We start from the raw sequence: 19757 nt of genomic DNA on the forward strand, positions 1-19757 counted from the left end.
AGGTTTCTGGTTTTAGGACATTAAGTCTATGCTTGTTGTAGAGGGGGAGGATGATATAAAAATGTTGAGTTTTGTGGTATGCAAAAGGCAGTTTGTGCCCAGGTGACCACACCCATCAACATAAGAAACTTCATATTAGGGGGAAAGGAATTTTCCCATATCAGTCTAGGTTGGGAGAGATTTTGTTAGTTACACATGCCTCACTTCCCCCACCCCCTCAAAAACATGAAATATTCTGTATGATAATAACATAACCTTTTTTAAAAGTAAAAAAAAATTCTGCAAATTTTTAAATTGTTTTATTTATTTACATTCCAGATGTTGCCCCCTTCTCAGTCCCCATTCTAAGATTTATTCACCCCATCCTCCCTCCCCTTTGCCTCTGAGAGGGTGCTCCCACATAACCACCACCACCTTCCTCCCCCCTCACCTCCCTCTCACATCCCCCTTCCCTGAGATAGCAAGTCTCTATAGCATTAGTCAATCCTCTCACATGGAGGCCAGACAAGGCAGGCCTCTGCTACATATGTGCCATGGGCCACGGACTGGCACATGTATGTTCTTTGGTTGGTAGCTTAGTCTCTGGGAACTCCCAAGGGTCCAGGTTAGTTGATACTGTTTGTCTTCCTATAGAGTTGCCATAGAATGCTAGCATTCTGAGAGAAGAGTCTCTACCAGCAATTTTATAAACCTTGATTTAAAAAATAGTATTTTAAACAATAATCAGTTATTTTAAACATATTTCACTTGGCATCTTTAGCTATCTGTGCCTGGTTTGCTTTGGCATCTTTATTTTCTGCAAAACTGTTTCCATGCTTGGCAACACCAGCTTTTCCCTTGGGTGCCTTCTTGTTTCTTTGCAGGGACCTTTTTACCCTGGACTCTGGCTTTGGGGGAGCCAGTTTAGCAGACAACTTTGCAGATTTTTCCCTGTTGGCTTCTTATCTCCTGGGTGCTGGATACATTTGCATTTCTTTTCAAAGCTCAAGTTCAGTCTCTAGTGGGGGGGGGGGGATTTTTTTTTTTTTTTTAAAGAGAAGCCAGATTTTGTAACAAATGTCTTTAATCTCAGGAGGCAGAGGCAGTCAGCCCTCTATGAGTTCTCAGCCATCCTGGTCTAGGTAGTGAGTTCCAGAACAGCCAGGGCTACAGGGCTTCATAATAAGACCCTGCCTTAAGAGAAAGCAAAAGGAGCCTAAGAGTACTTGCTGCAGAGCCCAGTGACCCGAGTTCAACCTTGGAACACAGTGTGGAAGTAAAAAACTGATTTCTGCAAATCGTCCTCTGCCTTGGCATGTACACATATTCAGACACAACAAACAAAGAAATAGCTTTAAAGCAAGAAGAAAATAACATTTATCTTTATACTTTTCAATATTACCATGTGTAGAATATTATCAGACCTGTCTAATGAACAATCATGTTTGTCTCCAAGCTTACAGTTAAGTCACATACTCCTTTTCCCTAACAACATAGCAGGCACTACACTGTGAAAATAGCAAACAGGTTTTGTGCTAACTTATTTTCCTTTCAGTTTGCTGCTGCACTTCGTCATCATTTTGAATGTTTAATTATTATTCCAGTTACATGTTTGTGTGTATGTCTATGTAGATGTGTGCATGTAAGTGCAAGTGCCTGGGAAGGCATTGGACCTCCTGGAGCTGGGACAGGTAGTTGTGAACTGCCCAGTTTGGGTACTGGAAGCTATACTTGGGTCCTTGGAAAGAGCAGTACATGCTCTTAACCACTGAGCCTTTTCTTTTTTTTTTTTTTTTTTTTTTGGTTTTTCGAGACAGGGTTTCTCTGTGTAGCCCTGGCTGTCCTGGAACTCACTCGGTAGACCAGGCTGGCCTCGAACTCAGAAATCCGCCTGCCTCTGCCTCCCAAGTGCTGGGATTAAAGGTGTGCACCACCACTGCCCGGCTTGAGCCATTTCTTTAGTCTCACATTCCATCATCTTACTCCTACATTATGTGTTACAGAGCTAACAATTCTAAGATCAGCTTAGAGAAATCTACATTTATAAAGGAAAATCTTTCTGAATATTCACCTCATACATTTCATTATTAACTATGGCTACATGTATAGTAATGTTGGGTTCTCTACGCTTTCTATTATGTTCAATAACTAGAAAATAACTGTACTAATTGGTTGCCAATAATGAGTTTAATTCTGTAGTTTCTTTTACAATAAACAAGTTGGACTATTTTCTCTTTATTATTTCTTGGATCAGTTTCCTGGGATATGATTATTCATGTTTGCATATTTGAATGTGTTTTACAGGAGGATTTGTTGGTATTGAGGAAAACAGTGAAGTCTTTTTTGGCTGTTTGCCAGCAGTGCCTATCTAATGTTAATACTCCAGTTAAGGAACAGGTAAGAAAAATTCTTAGTTAATATTGCTATGTATTGACTATTAACAACCTAAATGTATTGAGGAACACTACTATGTAATTTTTCAATATTAGCATATATACAACCTAGAGTTTTGATGTCTAGATTTTTTAAAGTTATACATTCTGTTCTTATACTTGACAAGTATACTGTTGTCAGCTGGAAGACTTAAATTTAAACTTCAAATTCTCGATTCCTAAGAATTCTGTGCTAAAATTTTGAGAGTCTAGTTAGCTGACCTAAAGCTTACATTGACTTCTCACCCTCAGCTCCTAATACCAGAAAGAGCTTCATTCATATGTACACGTGTATGTGTGTGTGTGCATACATTACACATGTGAGTACTTCAGCCCATATATCTAAAATATATCCAAACTACTCCTCCAAAGTAGCTGGTCCCCTGACTACCATAAAGTACACACATGGATATTGTGTAGCTATGGAAAAAGAGTACTGGCTTTCACATATAAAATATTAAATGACGCTGGGCAGTGGTGGCGCACGCCTTTAATCCCAGCACTTGGGAGGCAGAGGCAGGTGGATTTCTGTGTTCAAGGCCAGCCTGGTCTACAGAGTGAGTTCCAGGACAGCCAGGACTACACAGAGAAACCCTGTCTGGAAAAACAAAAACAAACAAAAAAAATTTAAAAAAAAAAAAAATAAAATAAAAAACATTAAATGACCAGCTCTTTCAGAGCAGTGAACTCCTGAATCTGTATACTTGGGTAGTAGTATAGAACTCAGCATTTAGGCGACGAAATCCTTATATCAACAGACTCTTCTTAAAAGAGGGACCCATGAAATTGAAGGTTTTCCATTATGAAAATTTATAAATTATTTAATTATGCTTTTCTATTAAAGAATATGTTAAAACAAAATGAAATTTTTTATCTAGTTTTTTACATTTGTATTGGGCTAGATAATAAGTCAAATTAAAAGATACTCATCCTTCACAGTCTTTTCTCATAATAAACTGCCATAAGTCTCTACATAGCAGTTATAGATGGTCTTCCCTAAGGCTTACTCTGTAACTCTCCAGAACCCACCAGTAGTTACTGCCTAAAGTACCTAACTATGGCCATCAAACCAAAATCTTATGTTTCTGCTCTGATATGTTTTATATCCAAAGTAGTCTGGGTCAAAAAATATTCTCCTGGATTCTCTTGAAAGTGTCCACCTTTATAAATAGCTCTTCATGAGCATCTTAATATATGGTCTGAATCTAATTTTAATCCTATTTTTAAAAAATTTTATATTTATTTTTTAAAATCTAAATAGTAGCTTACATTTTTAGTGCTACATCATTATTTGTTAAGTTGTAATTTTTTATAAAAGTTATGCTGATTACCTGATTAAGTAGTAGTTAATTTCCAATAGTTGATTTCTAATCATCTGTTAATTAATCCTTTATTACCGGAGTTGAACTTAACTTTTTTTAAATTCAAGCCAAAATCTCTTAGTCTGCTGTTCTTTAGTAAAAATACAATTAGAAAATAATGTCTTCAATGTAACCACTGTTTAATGAGAAAAAAATAATTTCATTAGGTTAATAAGCATGAAAAGTTGAAACTTAAATTCTTAAGATTTTTATTTTAGTGTTGGTATTGAAATGTTATAATTTAGTATGTTTCCCATTACTTTTGTTTGTACATATTCCTATTTTCATATATTAGTAGATATTCCTATGTTCGTGTACTATTCTACTAATCAATTCTTCTTGAATTGCAGGCTTTCATGCTGCTTTGTGATCTTTTAATGATTTTTAGCCACCAGTTAATGACAGGTGGCAGAGAGGGCCTTCAGCCTTTGGTGTTTAATCCAGATACTGGACTCCAGTCTGAACTCCTCAGTTTTGTGATGGATCACGTTTTCATTGACCAAGATGAGGAAAACCAAAGCATGGGTACTTACAACTTTTTCACCTTGTCACCCTTAAAAGATAGCAGTAGTGGGTAGGGTAAATCCAGTTCTAAAATTTACAGAGATTTATCTGTTCTTAAAATAAAGTTGGATAAAAATATTTAAGAAATGACCTGAGTGTGGTAGTAGTGCATGCCAATAATCTATGCTAATTGTCAATTCAGCACTGCCTGGGCTACATAGTAAGTTCTGTGTGAAGAAAAAAGCCTAATCCCAAATAACAATAGGCCAGAATGTGAGAATGTCAGTGTACACACATATTCTATCATCTAGATCTTTGAGTGTAACGTTTTCTAGAATTACAAATAGATAAACCAGTGTGGGTAATACAGTATTTGTTGTGAACGTTTTTACAAACTTTTAAAAGTACATTTCAGTGGGGGCTGAAGATAGATCAGTGATTAAGAACACCTGCTGCTCTCCCGGAGGGACCTAGGTTCAATTCCTATAACCTACAGGGGAACAACTGTCAGCGATTCCAGTTCTAGGGAATTTGATGCCCTCTTCTGATCTCCTTGGACACCAGTCAAGCACATGGTCAGCATATATATGCAGGCAAAACACTCATACACATGAAGTAAAATAATTTGAGGGGGTTGTGTTCTTTTGGGTTTTTGGTTTTTCGGGAAAGGGTTTCTTTGTGTAACAGAACCCAGGTTATCCTGGACTCGATTTGTAAGCCAGGCTGACCTCAAACTCACAGAGATCCAATGGCCTCTGCCTCCCAAGTGCTTGAATTGGTGAACTCACTTATAAACCTGGCAAAATAAAAAAAAAATTTAATTAAATAAGTAAAAATTAAGTATATTTTATTTGAGTCTGGAGACAGAGAGCTCAGTGTTTAAGAGCACTTGCTGCTCTTATACAGGACCCAAGTTCAGTTCTGGCACCCATGTCAGGACATGTGCCATATCCTCACATAGACAAATACATACATGTAAATCAATAAACATTAAATGTGTTTATATCTGTAATTTTTACCAATTATATGATCAAATGTAGCACAAGCACCAAAAATAAAGCCTGACTGTTTTCAGACTCACTCTGTAGACCAGGCTGGCCTTGAATTCAACAAAGATCCACCTGTCTCTGCCTTCTCAGTATTGGAGTTAAAGGTGGGTGCCACCACCACCTATATTTTCATTTCTCTTTAAAAAAATAAAATAAACAAAAAAACTCTTTGTCTATACTTCAGAAATTTCTTCTCTGGGGGAATATATTAACATATAAGAAATGCAGAAATTAGAAAGGGCAGCATTTTAGGATAATCAGTATGTTATGATGAAAATATAAGACAAGCAATGTCTTTAATTTCTTTATCTTAGCCTGCTAGAAGGTAGGAGTCTTAGTTCCTGATGCTTATTCTGAAGTAATAAGCTTAATAATTTTCATCCATTATAAACTAAATTGGCTAGAGTTGTAGCTCACTGACAAAGCATTTACCAATTAAGTGCAAAGCCCCAGAATTTGGTCCCTAGCCCAGCTAGCTAGATAAATAGATAAATAAACCAGAATTAATATTCAGCTAGTTTTCAGTTGTACACATTCTCTGCAGAAACAGACTAAATTCATAACCACCTCATTTTCTGTGGCTAGAGGGTGATGAAGAAGATGAAGCTAATAAAATTGAAGCCTTACATAAAAGAAGGAACCTACTTGCTGCTTTCAGCAAACTTATCATTTATGATATTGTTGACATGCATGCAGCTGCAGACATCTTTAAACACTACATGAAGGTATTGTTTCATATTTTGTCCTTTCTGTATGGTTGAGAAATATGTAATTAAGATGAATAGATAACTAAAATAGCTTTCACAAATGTAAGGTGGATAATTTTATGATGAAGTTTATCTCTCTGGTAAATATGAGTTTCTTACACTCTGCTGCCCTCTCTCTTTTCTGTAAGCATCATTTCTTGATCTTGTAAAATAAGTGCTCAGAACTGTTAATGGTATGGCCAGAAATGGATAGCTAGGAGACAACAGCACTTCCTAGTATACATGCCTTGTTTTCAGTCAGAGGGAGTATTTTCTTTTGCCCATATTAAGAATGTTACCTGTTTCTTTTGTTCCACTTGTGTCTTTAGCTGTTTTTATATCTAACTGATTCCAGTTTGGATAGATAGCAGACAACTGTAATACCAATCCAAATATGAATCTTTGTGCACTGAAGATATGGCTGACTTTATGAGACTCAGTGGCATCATATGTGCCTATCATGTACGAGTCCTGTGTTTCATCACCACACTACAAGGGAAAAAAGACTTTAACAGAACTTGAAACTTGAAAAGAGTTTTAAATTTAGGTGTGCTCTGCTAGGGAAAAAAATGAATTTAGATCAGTGTCTCTCACCCTGCACAAAATAACTTATAATAAAACAAAAGCCTTAATTTAGAACCAAAACATTGAAACTGATATATGAAAACCTTTTAAGATATAGACACTAGCAAGAACTTTCTGGATAGGAATCAAGTAGGAAAGGAAATTAATTACTCAAATTAGCAAGTGGGTAAGAACTTGACATTAACAAGCTTGGGCATAGGGAATAGTCACCAGAGTAAAAAGAAAAAAGCCTATAGAATAAAAAAAAAAGCCAATTACCTGTTTAACAAGGCATTACTATCTACAAAACAGTAAGGACCAAATAGCAAAACTGTTGTTCTACAAATAAGACTGTTAAGTAAATAGTTCTCAAAAGAAGAAACACAAATCAAAAATAAATATTTTTTTAAGTATTTGGCATCCTTAGCCAGTATGTGAATCAAAGCAATTATGAGATTCCAGCTCGCCCTAAATCAAAACATGATCATCAAGAAAACAAATGACACCAAATCTTGCAACGATGTGGAGAAAATGGAACCCACATCATATTCATTGCTGATCAAGTGTGAACTGGTGTGTCCATTATGAAAATAAGTTAAAATAGAACTACCATTTGACCCAGCTGTACCATTCCTGGACATATATCTGAGTATTTTCTATACTACCACAGAGATACTTGTTCATCCATGTTCACAATTGCAAGGAAATGGAACCAGCCTAGATGGCTGTCAGCTAATGAGTGGGTAATGAAAAAGTGAGATATATATATATATGCATATGCAATGGAATTCTAGTCATGTATGATGAAAAATGAAAATTTCAGGAGATTGGGTTGATCCCTGGCTCAGATAAACAATACCTACCTGTTCTCTTATACGCTGCTTCTAGTTTTTGTATAAATGGGATACTGAGTGCAGGTGTAAGCCATGAAACTAAAAAGAGGCTTCATGGGAGAATTTAGGAAGAAGGAAAGTATGTATTAAATGCCATAATTTACGTAATGAAACTTTGTACTTTATATGTTGGTTTTAAAAAGAGAATGTCTGGTGTAGGGCCATATACTTTTATTTGTGTGTTTTTGTTTTTTATTTGGGTAAGGTCTCACTTTCCTAAGCCTTGTCTGGAAACTCAGTGACTCTGTCTTCTGGTGCCTGATATTAAAAGTATGTGTGCTACCATGTCCAGTCCTGTGTACATATAAGGTGAAGGATTATGTAATTTTCCAACTAATCCTGTTTCTTCTGGAAAATTACCTATATGACTCTATCGTACCTTTCCTAATCTTCTTCATTCTTAAAAGTATAATTTTCATAATCTCTACAGATTTCTTAGGATTTATTTGGTGTATGAAACCAGTTTGTCTGAAATAACCTGCTAACTCCTGTTAGTTCTTTAAGCTGAAATCTCAGGAACACTTCACCATTGCTTTCCTGCCCTGCTTATATAGAGTTTTCCATTATCGGGGGAAATAGAGAAATAGATGTTGCTTTATTTTTTTCCTAATACCCCTTCCCCATGGTGTATTGGTTCTCAAGAGTAAACCTTATATATTCAAATTTTTCATCAGCCATAGCAGTTTTTACTCATCAACTCATTATAGGATCTACCTCTTTTGAGTATTTTAATAGCAATTGTACCTCTGAATACGTAGCTATGCTGCCTTGCCACCACCTCTGTACTAGATCAAAGTAAAACAAAAGACTTGTATTCTCAGCTACCTTAATGTGCTAGGATACAAAATACCAAAACAAACACAAGAACTTAGATGTATTGCTCTAAACCAATCAACCCATGTGGGCCTGAGCTAAAGTGAATTCTTGTGCTTGTATTTCTTATATACATTCCTGTGGGTGTGGTGTACTGGGGCCTCCCATGTGGTGGACAAGCATGTGGCTGAGCAGCATCGTTAGCGCTTAATCTCTGGTATTTCAGTTTTACTTTGTTTTTGTTTTGTTTTGTTTTGTTTTGTGACAAGGTTTCCCTGTATGGCCCTTGCTGTCCTGGAACTGGCTCTGTAGAATCTGCCTGCCTCTGCCTCCAAGTGCTCAGATTAAAGTCCTCACCAGGCCTTTACTTTTACTCTTTCTTTTTTTTTAATAACACTTTTCTGTATTTTTTTTTTGCCTGTGTATGTATATGAGTGTTAGTTTATCTGTAGTGTACCATCTTTATAGAACTCAGAGGACAGTTTATGGGAATCTGTACTCTCCTTCCACCATGTAGATTCCCAGACTTGATGGCACTGAGCCATCTTTAGCTCTTCAATTTTTTGACACAGTCTCACTGTACCCCCAAACTGGCCTGGGCAAAACACACCACATATGCTGACTTTAAACGCCAGAGTAATTTGCCTGCTTCAGACTCTCAGAGTGATGGTGTTGCAGGTATGAACCATCATGCCCAGGAGTGACTCTTAACCTTTCAGGTAATGTGACTTCCAGCCTATTATGAAGGATAAGGAGCTGAAACAAGAGAGGCAGTCAGGAGGGTCACTTTAATGAGCTCAAGGCCAGCCTAGTTAATACACTAAGCAAGTTCAGTATCTCAAGACAAGAAGAAAAAAGAAAAAGAAGAAGAAGAAGAAGAAGAAGAAGAAGAAGAAGAAGAAGAAGAAGAAGAGGAAGAGGAAGAGGAAGAGGAAGAGGAAGAGGAAGAGGAAGAGGAAGAGGAGGAGGAGGGGGAGGAGGAGGAGGGAGGAGGAAGAAGAAGAGAAGAAGGAGAAGGAGAGGAGGAGGAGGAGGAGGAAAGAAAGAAAGACAAATAAATAAAGACAAATAAAAACAAAAAGAAGAATGAGAAAATGTTAGACGTATCACTTCGTCTCCTGGAGTTTTTAGCTTTTTTGTTTTCTTTCAATTTATTAGTTAGTTCATAATCTTTTTTACGTTAATTCATCTATTCACTTTATATCCCAATCATAGTCCTGTCCCCTTCTGTCCTTCCAATCCCACCCTAACAAATCCTTCCTCTCCATTACGCACTTCTCCTAAGAGAAGGAGAAGGCCCCGCCCTAGGGTACCTCCACCACCTGGAACATCAAGTTGAAGCAGGACTGAGGGGATCTTCTCCCACTGAAACCAGACCAGGCAGTCCAGATAGGGCAATGGGATCCAAAGGCAGGCAACAGAGTTAGAAACAGTTCCTGTTACAATTGTTAGGGGACCCAGATAAAGACGAAGCTGCACATCCGCTGCAAATATGTAGGGGACCTACCTCCAGCACCTGCATGGTCTTCTGTTGGTGGTTCAGTCTCTGTGAGCACCCCCCCCTCCCCCCGGCCTAGGTTTGTTGACTCTGTAGGTCTTCTTGTTGTGTCTTTGACCCCCTCCAGCTCACTCAATTCTATCCCTCACTCTTCCACAAGACTCCCCAAACTTACCTGATATTTGGCTGTGGGTCTCTGCATGTATTTCCATAAGCTACTGGATGAAGCCTCTCCATAGACAGTTGTGCTAGACTCCTGTCTGCGAGCATAGTAGAGTATCATTAATAGTGACAGGGTTAGCTCTCTCCCATGAGATAGGTCTTAAGTTGGGCCTGTAATTGCTTGGAGGTTCCCTCAGTCTTGGCTCTAGCTTTATCCCTGTTCATCTTGTAAGCAGGACAAATTTTGAGTTGAAGGTTTCGTGGGTGGGTTGATGTCCCCCTCCTGCCTGGTTACAGGAGGTGGCCACTTCAGTCTCTATGTCCCTAGCTGCTAAAAGTCTCGGCTAGGGTTGCTCCCATAGACTGAAAGCATTCCCCCATCCCAGGTTTCTGGCTAAACACAGAGATCCCCCCACTGATTTCCATTCTCTTTCAACCCTCTCTCACTTCTTTTCCCCACATCTGATCCCTGTCCTCATTCGCCTCTTCATCCCCCTCCCCCACTTAGTTCCTCCCTCCATTCTCCTCCAATGTGTATTTATTTCCCCTACTGAGTGAGATTCATACATCCTCCTTTGGTCCCTCCTTATAACTTAGTTTTTTGGGGTCTATGGACTATAGCATAACTATCCTGTACTTGATGGGTAATGTTCACTTATGAGTACAGACCATACATGTCTTTCTGGGTCACCTAAGAATGATATTTTCTAGTTCTATCCATTTGCCTGCAAATTTTATGTCTTTTTTAAGAAATAGTTTAATAGTATTCCACTGTATAGATGTACCACATTTTCTTTATCCATTCTTCAGTTGAGGGACATCTAGGTTGTTTCCAGTTTCTGGCTATTACGAATAAAGGTGCAATGAACATAATTGAACAAGTGTCCTTGTGGTGTGGTAGAACATCTTTTGAGTATATTGCCAGGAGTGGTATAGCTGAGTCATGGTATAGAACTGTTCCTAATTTTCTGAGAAACTGCCAAATTGATTTCCAAAGTGGTTATACAAGTTTGTACTCTCCAGCAATGAGAATTGTTCTTTTAAGGTCTCTAAAGAATTGTGTTGGAATTTTGATGGGAATTGCATTCAGTCTGTGGATTGCTTTTGGTAAGATGGGCATTTTCACGATGTTAATCCTACCAATTCAGGAGCGTGGGAGAGCTTTTCATTTTCTGATATTTTCCTCAGTTTCTTTCTTCAGAGACTTGAAGCTCTTGTCATACAGGTCTTTCACTTGCTTGGTTAGAGTTAAGCCAAGATAGTTTAGTATTGTGGCTATGGTGAAGGAGTTAGCTTGATTACTGTGGCTATAGTGAAGGAGTTAGCTTGATTACTGTGGCTATAGTGAAGGAGTTAGCTTGATTACTGTGGCTATAGTGAAGGAGTTAGCTTGATTATTGCTGAGCCCATCTATCATTTGTATAAAGGAGGGCAACTAATGCTTCTTGTTGGTGGTGGTTTTTGTTGAGTAATTTTGTATCCATGTACTTCCCTGAAGGTGTTTATCAGCTGTAGGTGTTCTGGAATTTTAGGGGTCATATATGTATACTATTATATCATCTGCAAATAGCAAAACTTTGACTTTTTTCTTTCCAGTTCATATCCCAATGATGATTTTTCTTGTCCTATTACTCTAGCTAGAACTTCAAGTACTGTGTTGAGTAGAGAGACTCAAGACAGACTCAAGACATGCAGAGAGACTTAGACAGCCTTGTATTTTCCTTCACTTTAATGGAGTTGCTTTAAGTTTTTCTTCATTTGATGTTGGTTACTGGCTTGATATATATTTATGGTGTTTAGGTATGCATCTTGTATCCCTGTTCTCTTCAAGACCTTTAACATGAAGAGGTGTTGGGTTTTATCAAAAGCTTTTTTAATGTCTAATGAAATGATCATGTGTTTTTTTTTTTCTTTCAGTTTGCTTATATGGTGAATTACGTTGTTGAATTTTGATTTAATGAGCCATCCCTGTATCCCTGGGATGAGGCCTACTTGATCATGGTGGATGGTGTTTTTTATGTGTTCTTAGATTCAATTTGCAAGTATTTTATTGAATATATTTGCATCAATGTTTATAAGGGAATTCTCTTTTTTTTTTAAATTCTCTTTCTTTTTTGAGTCTTTGTGTATTTAGGTATCAGGGTGACTGTGGCCTCATAGAATGAGTTTTGAAATGTTTCTTCTGTTTTTATTTGTAGAAGAGTTTGAAGAGTATTGGTATTAGCTGTTCTTTGAAAGTCTGGTAGAATCCTCCACTAAAACCATCTGGGCTGGGCTGTTGTTGTTATTGTTGGGACACTTTTAATGTCTGCTTGTAATTCCTTAGGGATTATAGAACTACAAATTGTTTTCCTGATTTTAACTTTGGTATGTGGTATCTATCAAAGTCATCCATTTTGTTTAGATTTTCCAGTTTGATGGAGCACAGGCTTATGATTCTTTGAATTTTCTTAATATCTGTTGTTATGTTCCTCTTTTCATGTCTGATTTTGTTGATGTGGATGTTGTCTACCTACCTTTTAGTTTGGCTAAGGGTTTGTCTATCTTAATGATCTTCTCAAAGAACCCAGCTCTTGATTTCATTGTCTTTATAGTTCTGTTTCTGATTTATTGATTTTAGCCCTAAGTTTGATTACTTCCTGCCATCTACTCCTCTTGGGTGTGTTCTTGTTCTAGAGCTTTCAGGTGTGCTTTTTAGTTGCTAGTATGTGATCTCTCCAATTTCTTAATGAGGGCTCTTAGTGCTCTGAGCTTTCCTCTTAGCGATGCTTTTGTTGTGTCCCATAAGTTTTTGGTGTGTTGTGCTTTCATTTTCATTGAATTCTAAAAAGTCTTTCTTTATTTCTTCCCTGACCCAGTGGTCCTTCAGTAGAGAGTTGTTCAGTTTTCATAGTTTTGTAGGTTTTTCCATTGTTTGTTGTTGAATTCAGCTTTAATCCATGGTAGTCTGATAAAATATGAGGGTTTATTTCAATTTTGTTATATTTGTTGAGGCTTGTGTTGTTGCTGACTGTATGATTGATTAATTTTGTAGAAAGTTCCACAAGGTGCTGAGGAAAAGGTATATTTGTGTTTGAGTGAAATGTTCTGTAGGCATCTGTTAGGTCCATTTGACTCATAACCTCTGTTTATTTCTGTTTAGGTTCTGTCTCGGTGACCTGTCCATTGGTGAGGGGTGTTGAAGTCTCACACCACTAGTGTGTGTGGTTCAGTGTGTGGTTTAAGCTTTAGTAATGTTTCATTTACAAATATGGGTGGGTGCCCTTGCATTTGTGGCATAGATGTTCAGAATTGAAACATCATCTTGGTGGATTTCTTCTTTGATGAGTATAATGTATCTTTCCCCATCTCTTTTGATCAAATTTGTTTGGAAGTCTATTTTATTAGAAATTAGAATGGCTACTCCAGCTTGCTTCTTGGATTCATTTGCTTGGGAAACCTTTTTCTAGCCCTTTACTCTGAGATAAAGTCTATCTTTCTTCCTATGTTCCTTGTTGCAACAGAATGAAGGATCCTGTTTTTGCATCCATTCTGTTAGCCTGTGTCTTTTTATTGGAGAATTGAGTCGATGGATGTTGAGAGATACTAATGACCAACAATTTTTAATTCCTGATATTTCAATATTGGTGGCGGTTGTGTTGCGTTGTGGTATGTGTGTCTGTGTGCACTTCCCTTCCTTTGGTGTGCTGGAAATTATTTATAGTGTTTTCTTGTTGGTAGTTTGCCTCCTTGGGTTGAAACTTTCTTTCTTGTATCTTCTATGGGGCTGGATTTATGGATAGATAGTTTAAATTTCGTTTTCTCATAGAGTATCATATTTTCTCCCTTGATGGTGATTCAAAGTTTTGCTGGATATGGTATTCTGGGCTGACATGTGTGATCTCTTAGAGTCTACAAGACATCTGCCCAGGCTCTTCTGCTTTTAGAGTCTCTGTTGTGAAGTCAGATATAATGCTGATAAGTCTTCTTTTATATTTATTACTTGGCCTTTTTCACTTGCAGCTTTTAATATTCTTTTTTTCTGTACATTTTGTGTTTTGATTATGTGGTGGATTTTCTTTTCTAATTCAATCTGTTTGGTGTTCTATAAGCTTCTTGCATGTTTATAGGCATATCATTCTTTAGGTTGGAGAAATTTTCTTCTATAAATTTGTTGATATTTTCTGGGCCTTTGAGTTGGGAGTCTTCTAATCCTATTATTCTGAAGTTTGGTCTTTTCATAGTGTCCCAGATTTCTGGGATGTTTTGTGTCATGTACTTTATAGATTTGGCATTTTCTCTGACCGGTGTAGCAGTTTCTTTAATTGTATCTTCTATGCCTGAAAGTCTCTCTTTTCTCTCTTGTATTCTGTTGTTGATGTTTTCATTTGTAGTTCCTATTCTCTTCCCTAGGTTTTGTATCTCCAGGATTTCCTCCTCAGTTTGTGTTTTCTTTATTGCTTCTTTTTCCAATTTCAGTTTTTGGACAGTTTTATTCATTTCATTCACCTATTTGTATTTTCCTGTATTTTTAAGGTATTTATTCATTTCCTCTTAAAGGCCTCTATCATCTTTATAAGATTGGATTTAATGTCATCTTCTTGTGCTTTGGCTATGTTAGCATATCCAGGGCTTGCTGTAGCAGGATGGCTGGGCTCTGGTGGTACCATATTGCCCTGACTCTTGTTGATTGCGTTCTTGCAATGTCCTTTAGCCATCTGGTTGTCCCTGGTGTTGGCTGGTTGTTTCTGATGACAGCAGGACTCCTTGAGGAGGCAGGCAAAACCTGACAATGAATCTCAGGGAACAGGAAGCTGCTCCTTCTGCACAGCTTCTGGCTGTGCCCAGATGGCCAGGCAAGCAGGAGATTGACTCAGGAGGGGTTTAATTAAATTAGATGATCCTGGATGCCAGCAAGGCTCCTGGGGAAGGCAGGGAGAGGCCTGGGCCAGACAGTGGAGGTCAGGGGACAGCAAGCAGCTTACTTTTTCTGCCTGTGCCCCAGGTGGACCCAAGTGGCAGGGGATTGTTTGGGGAGGGATCTAAGCTGGATGTTATTTTATAATCTTAAATATCAAATACTTAATGTAAATAATACCAATTTAACTCATTTTTAAGGTGAAGAAATAAGACTTATGGTTACATTCTTTCATGAAATTTCCTAATTCTAAAGTATGTTTTTACTCTCACAGTATTACAATGACTATGGTGATATTATAAAGGAAACACTGAGTAAGACCAGGCAGATTGATAAAATTCAGTGTGCTAAGACTCTCATTCTCAGCCTACAACAGGTAAGAAATTTGGGGAAAAATAGATAAAACTTTTCTGTGCTTATGTGCTGCCTGTCTTATTTAATTATTTACAGTGTGATTCACATTTTAAGTAGATGAAATACTAAGGTAGGACTAACTTTTGGGTCAAAGGAAATTTCATAGTGAAAAACTTAAATAATATTTTGCTGGGCATGGTGGCATACACCTTTAATGTCAGCACTAGGGAGGAAAAGGTAGATACCTTCTGTCTGTTCAAGATCAGCCTGGTGTACATAGCAACTTACAAGCAAACCAAGGCTACATAGTAGTAAAACCCTGTCTCAATAATAAGTATTACCATTTTTATTATTAAAATTTTAAAGTAATTATAAACAATATTTAACTTTCTGGGTATAGTGGCATGTGCCTTTAATTCCAGCACTTGGAGGAGTAGGTAGGAGGCAGAGACAAGCAGATCTCTAAGTCCCAGGGCTACACAGTGAGATCTTGTCTCAAAAAAATAAACCTTTAAGGAAGGGTTAACAGTGATATTCAAATAAGAAGATATCCTATATATATTACATAAGTAAAATTCCCAAGATATGAAATCTCTAGACATAGTCTAAATGTTCATCAGCAGAAGGATAGTTAAATAAGCTGACGCTCTGAAGTAGTTAATTTGTTTTTATTTAGTTTTAAGACAGTATCTCACTGTGTTATCTAGACTGGACTAAGTGATTCTCCTTCCTCATCCTCCCAGGTAGTTGAAACTGGGTGCACACACCACTCTAACCACTGAAAAAATTTTACAAATTAAAGAAACAAATGGAGCAAGTTTTAGAATAAAATAAGTACTCTGGAACCACTTAAAATCAGAACTATATGTGTAGACAATATGAATAAATTGATGGAAGAAATGTTCATGTTTTTAGAATTTAAGGCTATTATATATCAGTCTATAAAAACATTTAAATTCTAAAACTTTATAAATAATTAGCTACATCTATTTGAAAATCTGTGGAAGAACCATTCCTACCAGTTACAGCATAGTACATAGTTCAGGCAGTGTGTTACTGAAACAGACTACAGAGATGGATAACGAAACTGAAAACAAGTATCTCTCAGGTATGTGGGTATGAGGAGTCTGCAGTAAGAAACTGAGAATATAGTGGTGGTTATCAGAGATTCATATCGAAGAAAACAAATGTAAATACATTGCAGGGCCTTATACCATTGAGGAACCAGATATATGAATTGGTGGCTGGCAGAGAAAATAGTATAAAGAAGAGAAGTTAGGATTAAGAGTGTGTGTGTGTGTGTGTGTGTGTGTGTGTGTGTGTGTGTGTGTGTGTATAATGGTTGATGCAGGAGAGAACAGCAAGCAGGATGCAAAGCTCTTCAGTAGGCAAAGCCTTATATTTGTTCACCTTATCAATTATGTCAGTTGGAAAGGCTTTAGACAAGTCTAGACACTTACTCCCTAATCCGAAGGTAGATTTATTCAAGCACAATTTAGTGTCTAGATATGGTAACAACATAATTAGTGCTTTAATATTATTACTGCTCTGAAGTTTTGTTTTTACTTTAATAGAATGTATGGTAATTTTAAAATCATCAACTTAAGACCTTTAGAATGTATTTTGTTAGGTTTAAACCTATTTATATCATATTCTGACCTATATTATAGTAAGTAAAAAAATGTTCTGAGCCCTGTATATTTAATATATATATTACAGATTTATTAGATATTATTATTAGATATTATTAGAATTATTTATTATATATTATATATAATAACTATAATTATATAATATAATAATTATATATATGCACACATACATATGTGTGTGTATATATATATATATATATATTTGTAGGTTTATGCTATATTTCTGTCTGTATCTCTTCTTTCTCCATTTTCGTATATATGTATGTTAATCATTCAATTTAACAAATACTGGACTGTGGTGTTACTGACCTGTAGTACCTCAGTCCCTTTGTACTTTGTAAATTTTAAATTATGTTACCTATTCTAAAAGTAAGATTTGTTTTTTATCATTTATTTCCATCAGTTGTTTAATGAACTTGTTCAAGAACAAGGTCCTAATCTGGATAGGACATCTGCCCACGTCAGTGGGATTAAAGAACTGGCACGACGTTTTGCCCTTACATTTGGATTGGACCAGATCAAGACCCGAGAAGCAGTTGCCACACTTCACAAGTGAGATAAATACTTTCTGTTATTCAGAACTGGTTTACTGGAATATACACAAACAACTGTTATTTTTAAAGTGACAAGTAATAGAATTTTCAAACTATAAGCTATTAATGAAATTAAGTAGCAATATTTTATTTTGAAAATGCTTTCTTAAACTACCTGTGGCAGATTCCCCCCCCCCCCCCATCTTATATAATATAAAGAAAAAAGCTTTGGGCTGGGTGTGGTACCGCACACCTCTAGTCCTGGACAGCTAGGGTTGTTAACATGGTTAAACCCTATCTTGGGTTTGGGGCGGTGTGTTAATAACGTATTCTTTGGTCTGTGAGTGAGACTATGTTGTAGGGCATGTGGATTTTAAAAAATGGAGCACTTTTTTAAAAGCCCCTGCTAAAGGTCACACCTCCTAAACCAACTGGGGACCAAGTGTCCACACTCAACCCACTGTAGACGTTCACTCACACCACACATACACAAATGATTAACCTTAGTGTCACAGAGCTAGTGGGTACTATGGATTACCCCTAAAAAATACATTGAGGATATAACATTGTTTTTTTGTAGCTATAAATATAAAATTAAATACAGACAAATATCAAATTAGCATTATTTTGCTGTATGAATTTGCCATGCTTTGTTAAATTCAGTAACGATTCCACTATAGTTTTTGCCCTCTGAGACAACTGTAGTACCTGAAAAAAAATTAAAATATTATTTTCTTTAAATTCAGGGATGGAATAGAGTTTGCTTTTAAATACCAGAATCAGAAAGGACAAGAATACCCACCTCCTAATCTGGCTTTTCTTGAAGTACTAAGTGAATTTTCTTCTAAACTCCTTCGACAGGACAAGAAAACTGTGTAAGTTGAACATACCAATAGAAACGATTTTTAAATGGTACCATAGAAACTTATATTTTTTTATCATTACTACTGTTAGACTCTAGTAGTAGTCAAAACCTGGTTTGACCTGGAAGCTATAAGATGAAATTAAGTAAATGAAAATGATTTCTTATTTTGTAGTTCAAGACATGTGAACAACATTGCCTGGTTGCTTTACATAAGCCATCTGTTCTTTTTATTTATTTATATATTTAATCTTTTATTTATTTATTTACACTCCCGTCTACCCTCTGATAGTTCCACATCCCATACCTCCTCCCCACCCCGACCCCATCAGACCTCTAAACTCCCTGGAGCCTCCAGTTTCTTGAGGGTTAGGTGCATTTTCTCTGACTAAACCCAGACCCAGCAATCCTCTGCTATGTGTTGGGTGCTTCATATCACCTGGTGGTCTAGTGTCTGAGAGATCTCAGGGGTCCAGATTAATTGAGATTGTTGGTCCTCCTACAGGGTCATCCTCCTCCTCAGCCTCCTCCAGCCTTTCTCCAATTCAACCACAGGAATCAGCAGCTTCTATCCATTGGTTGGGTACAAATACCTGCATCTGACTCTTTCAGCTGCTTGTTGGGTCTTTCAGAGTGCAGTCATGATAGGTTTCTTTTTGTGAGCACTCCATAGCCTTAGTAATAGTGTCAGGCCTTGGGGCCTCCCCTTGAGCTGGATCCCAATTTGGGCCTGTCGCTGGACCTCCTTTTCCTCAGGCTCCTCTCCATTTTTGTCCCTGCAGTTCTTTCAGACAGGAACAATTATGGGTCAGTTTTTAACTGTGGGATGGCAAGCCCATCTCTCACTTGATGCCCTGTCTTTCTGTTGGAGGTGAATTCTACAAGTTCCCTCTCCCCACTGAAGGATATTTCATCTAAGGTCCCTCCCTTTGAGTCCTGAGAGTCTCTCACCTCCCAGGTCTCTGGTACATTCTGAAGGGTCCCCCCACCTGCTACCTCCCGAAAATGCCTGTTTGCATTCTTTTTTTGGCTAATTATCCACTTATTAGTGAGTACATACCATGCATGTCCTTTTGGGTCTGAGTTGCCTCACTCAGGATGATATTTTCTAGTTACATCCATTTGCCTGCAAAACTCAGGATGTCCTCGTTCTTAATAGCTGAGTAGTATTCCATTGTGTAAACAAACCACATTTTCTATATCCATTCTTCTGTTGTGGGACATCTGGGTTGTTTCCAGCTTCTAGCTATCACAAACAAGGCCACTATATGAACATAGTGGAACACGCTCCCCTGTAGTGTGGTGGAGCATCTTTTGGGTATATACCCAAGAGTGGTATAGCTGGGTCTTCAAGTAGATCTACTTCCAATTTTCTGAGGGACCTCCAGATTGATTTCCAGAGTGGTTGTACCAGTTTGCAATCCCACCGGCAATGGAGGAGTGTTCCTATTTCTACAC

The 19757-nt window shown here is 37.4% G+C and overlaps 1 protein-coding gene across 4 annotated transcripts in view; it reads left to right on the top strand.

Moving 5' to 3' along the window:
* Stag1 (STAG1 cohesin complex component) overlaps nt 1–19757 on the top strand; it is a 328230-nt gene that overhangs the window by 292137 nt on the left and 16336 nt on the right. For all 4 annotated transcript variants that reach the window (XM_034483824.2, XM_076917691.1, XM_076917690.1 and 1 more), the window contains 6 exons: nt 2284–2376; nt 4123–4297; nt 5911–6050; nt 15173–15274; nt 17308–17456; nt 18184–18312. In XM_034483824.2, coding sequence (XP_034339715.1) covers nt 2284–2376; nt 4123–4297; nt 5911–6050; nt 15173–15274; nt 17308–17456; nt 18184–18312 — 788 coding nt within the window. The remainder of the gene's footprint in view (nt 1–2283; nt 2377–4122; nt 4298–5910; nt 6051–15172; nt 15275–17307; nt 17457–18183; nt 18313–19757) is intronic.

Source organism: Arvicanthis niloticus, chromosome 21 (genome assembly GCF_011762505.2).
Source record: "Arvicanthis niloticus isolate mArvNil1 chromosome 21, mArvNil1.pat.X, whole genome shotgun sequence".
NCBI lineage: Eukaryota > Metazoa > Chordata > Mammalia > Rodentia > Muridae > Arvicanthis > Arvicanthis niloticus.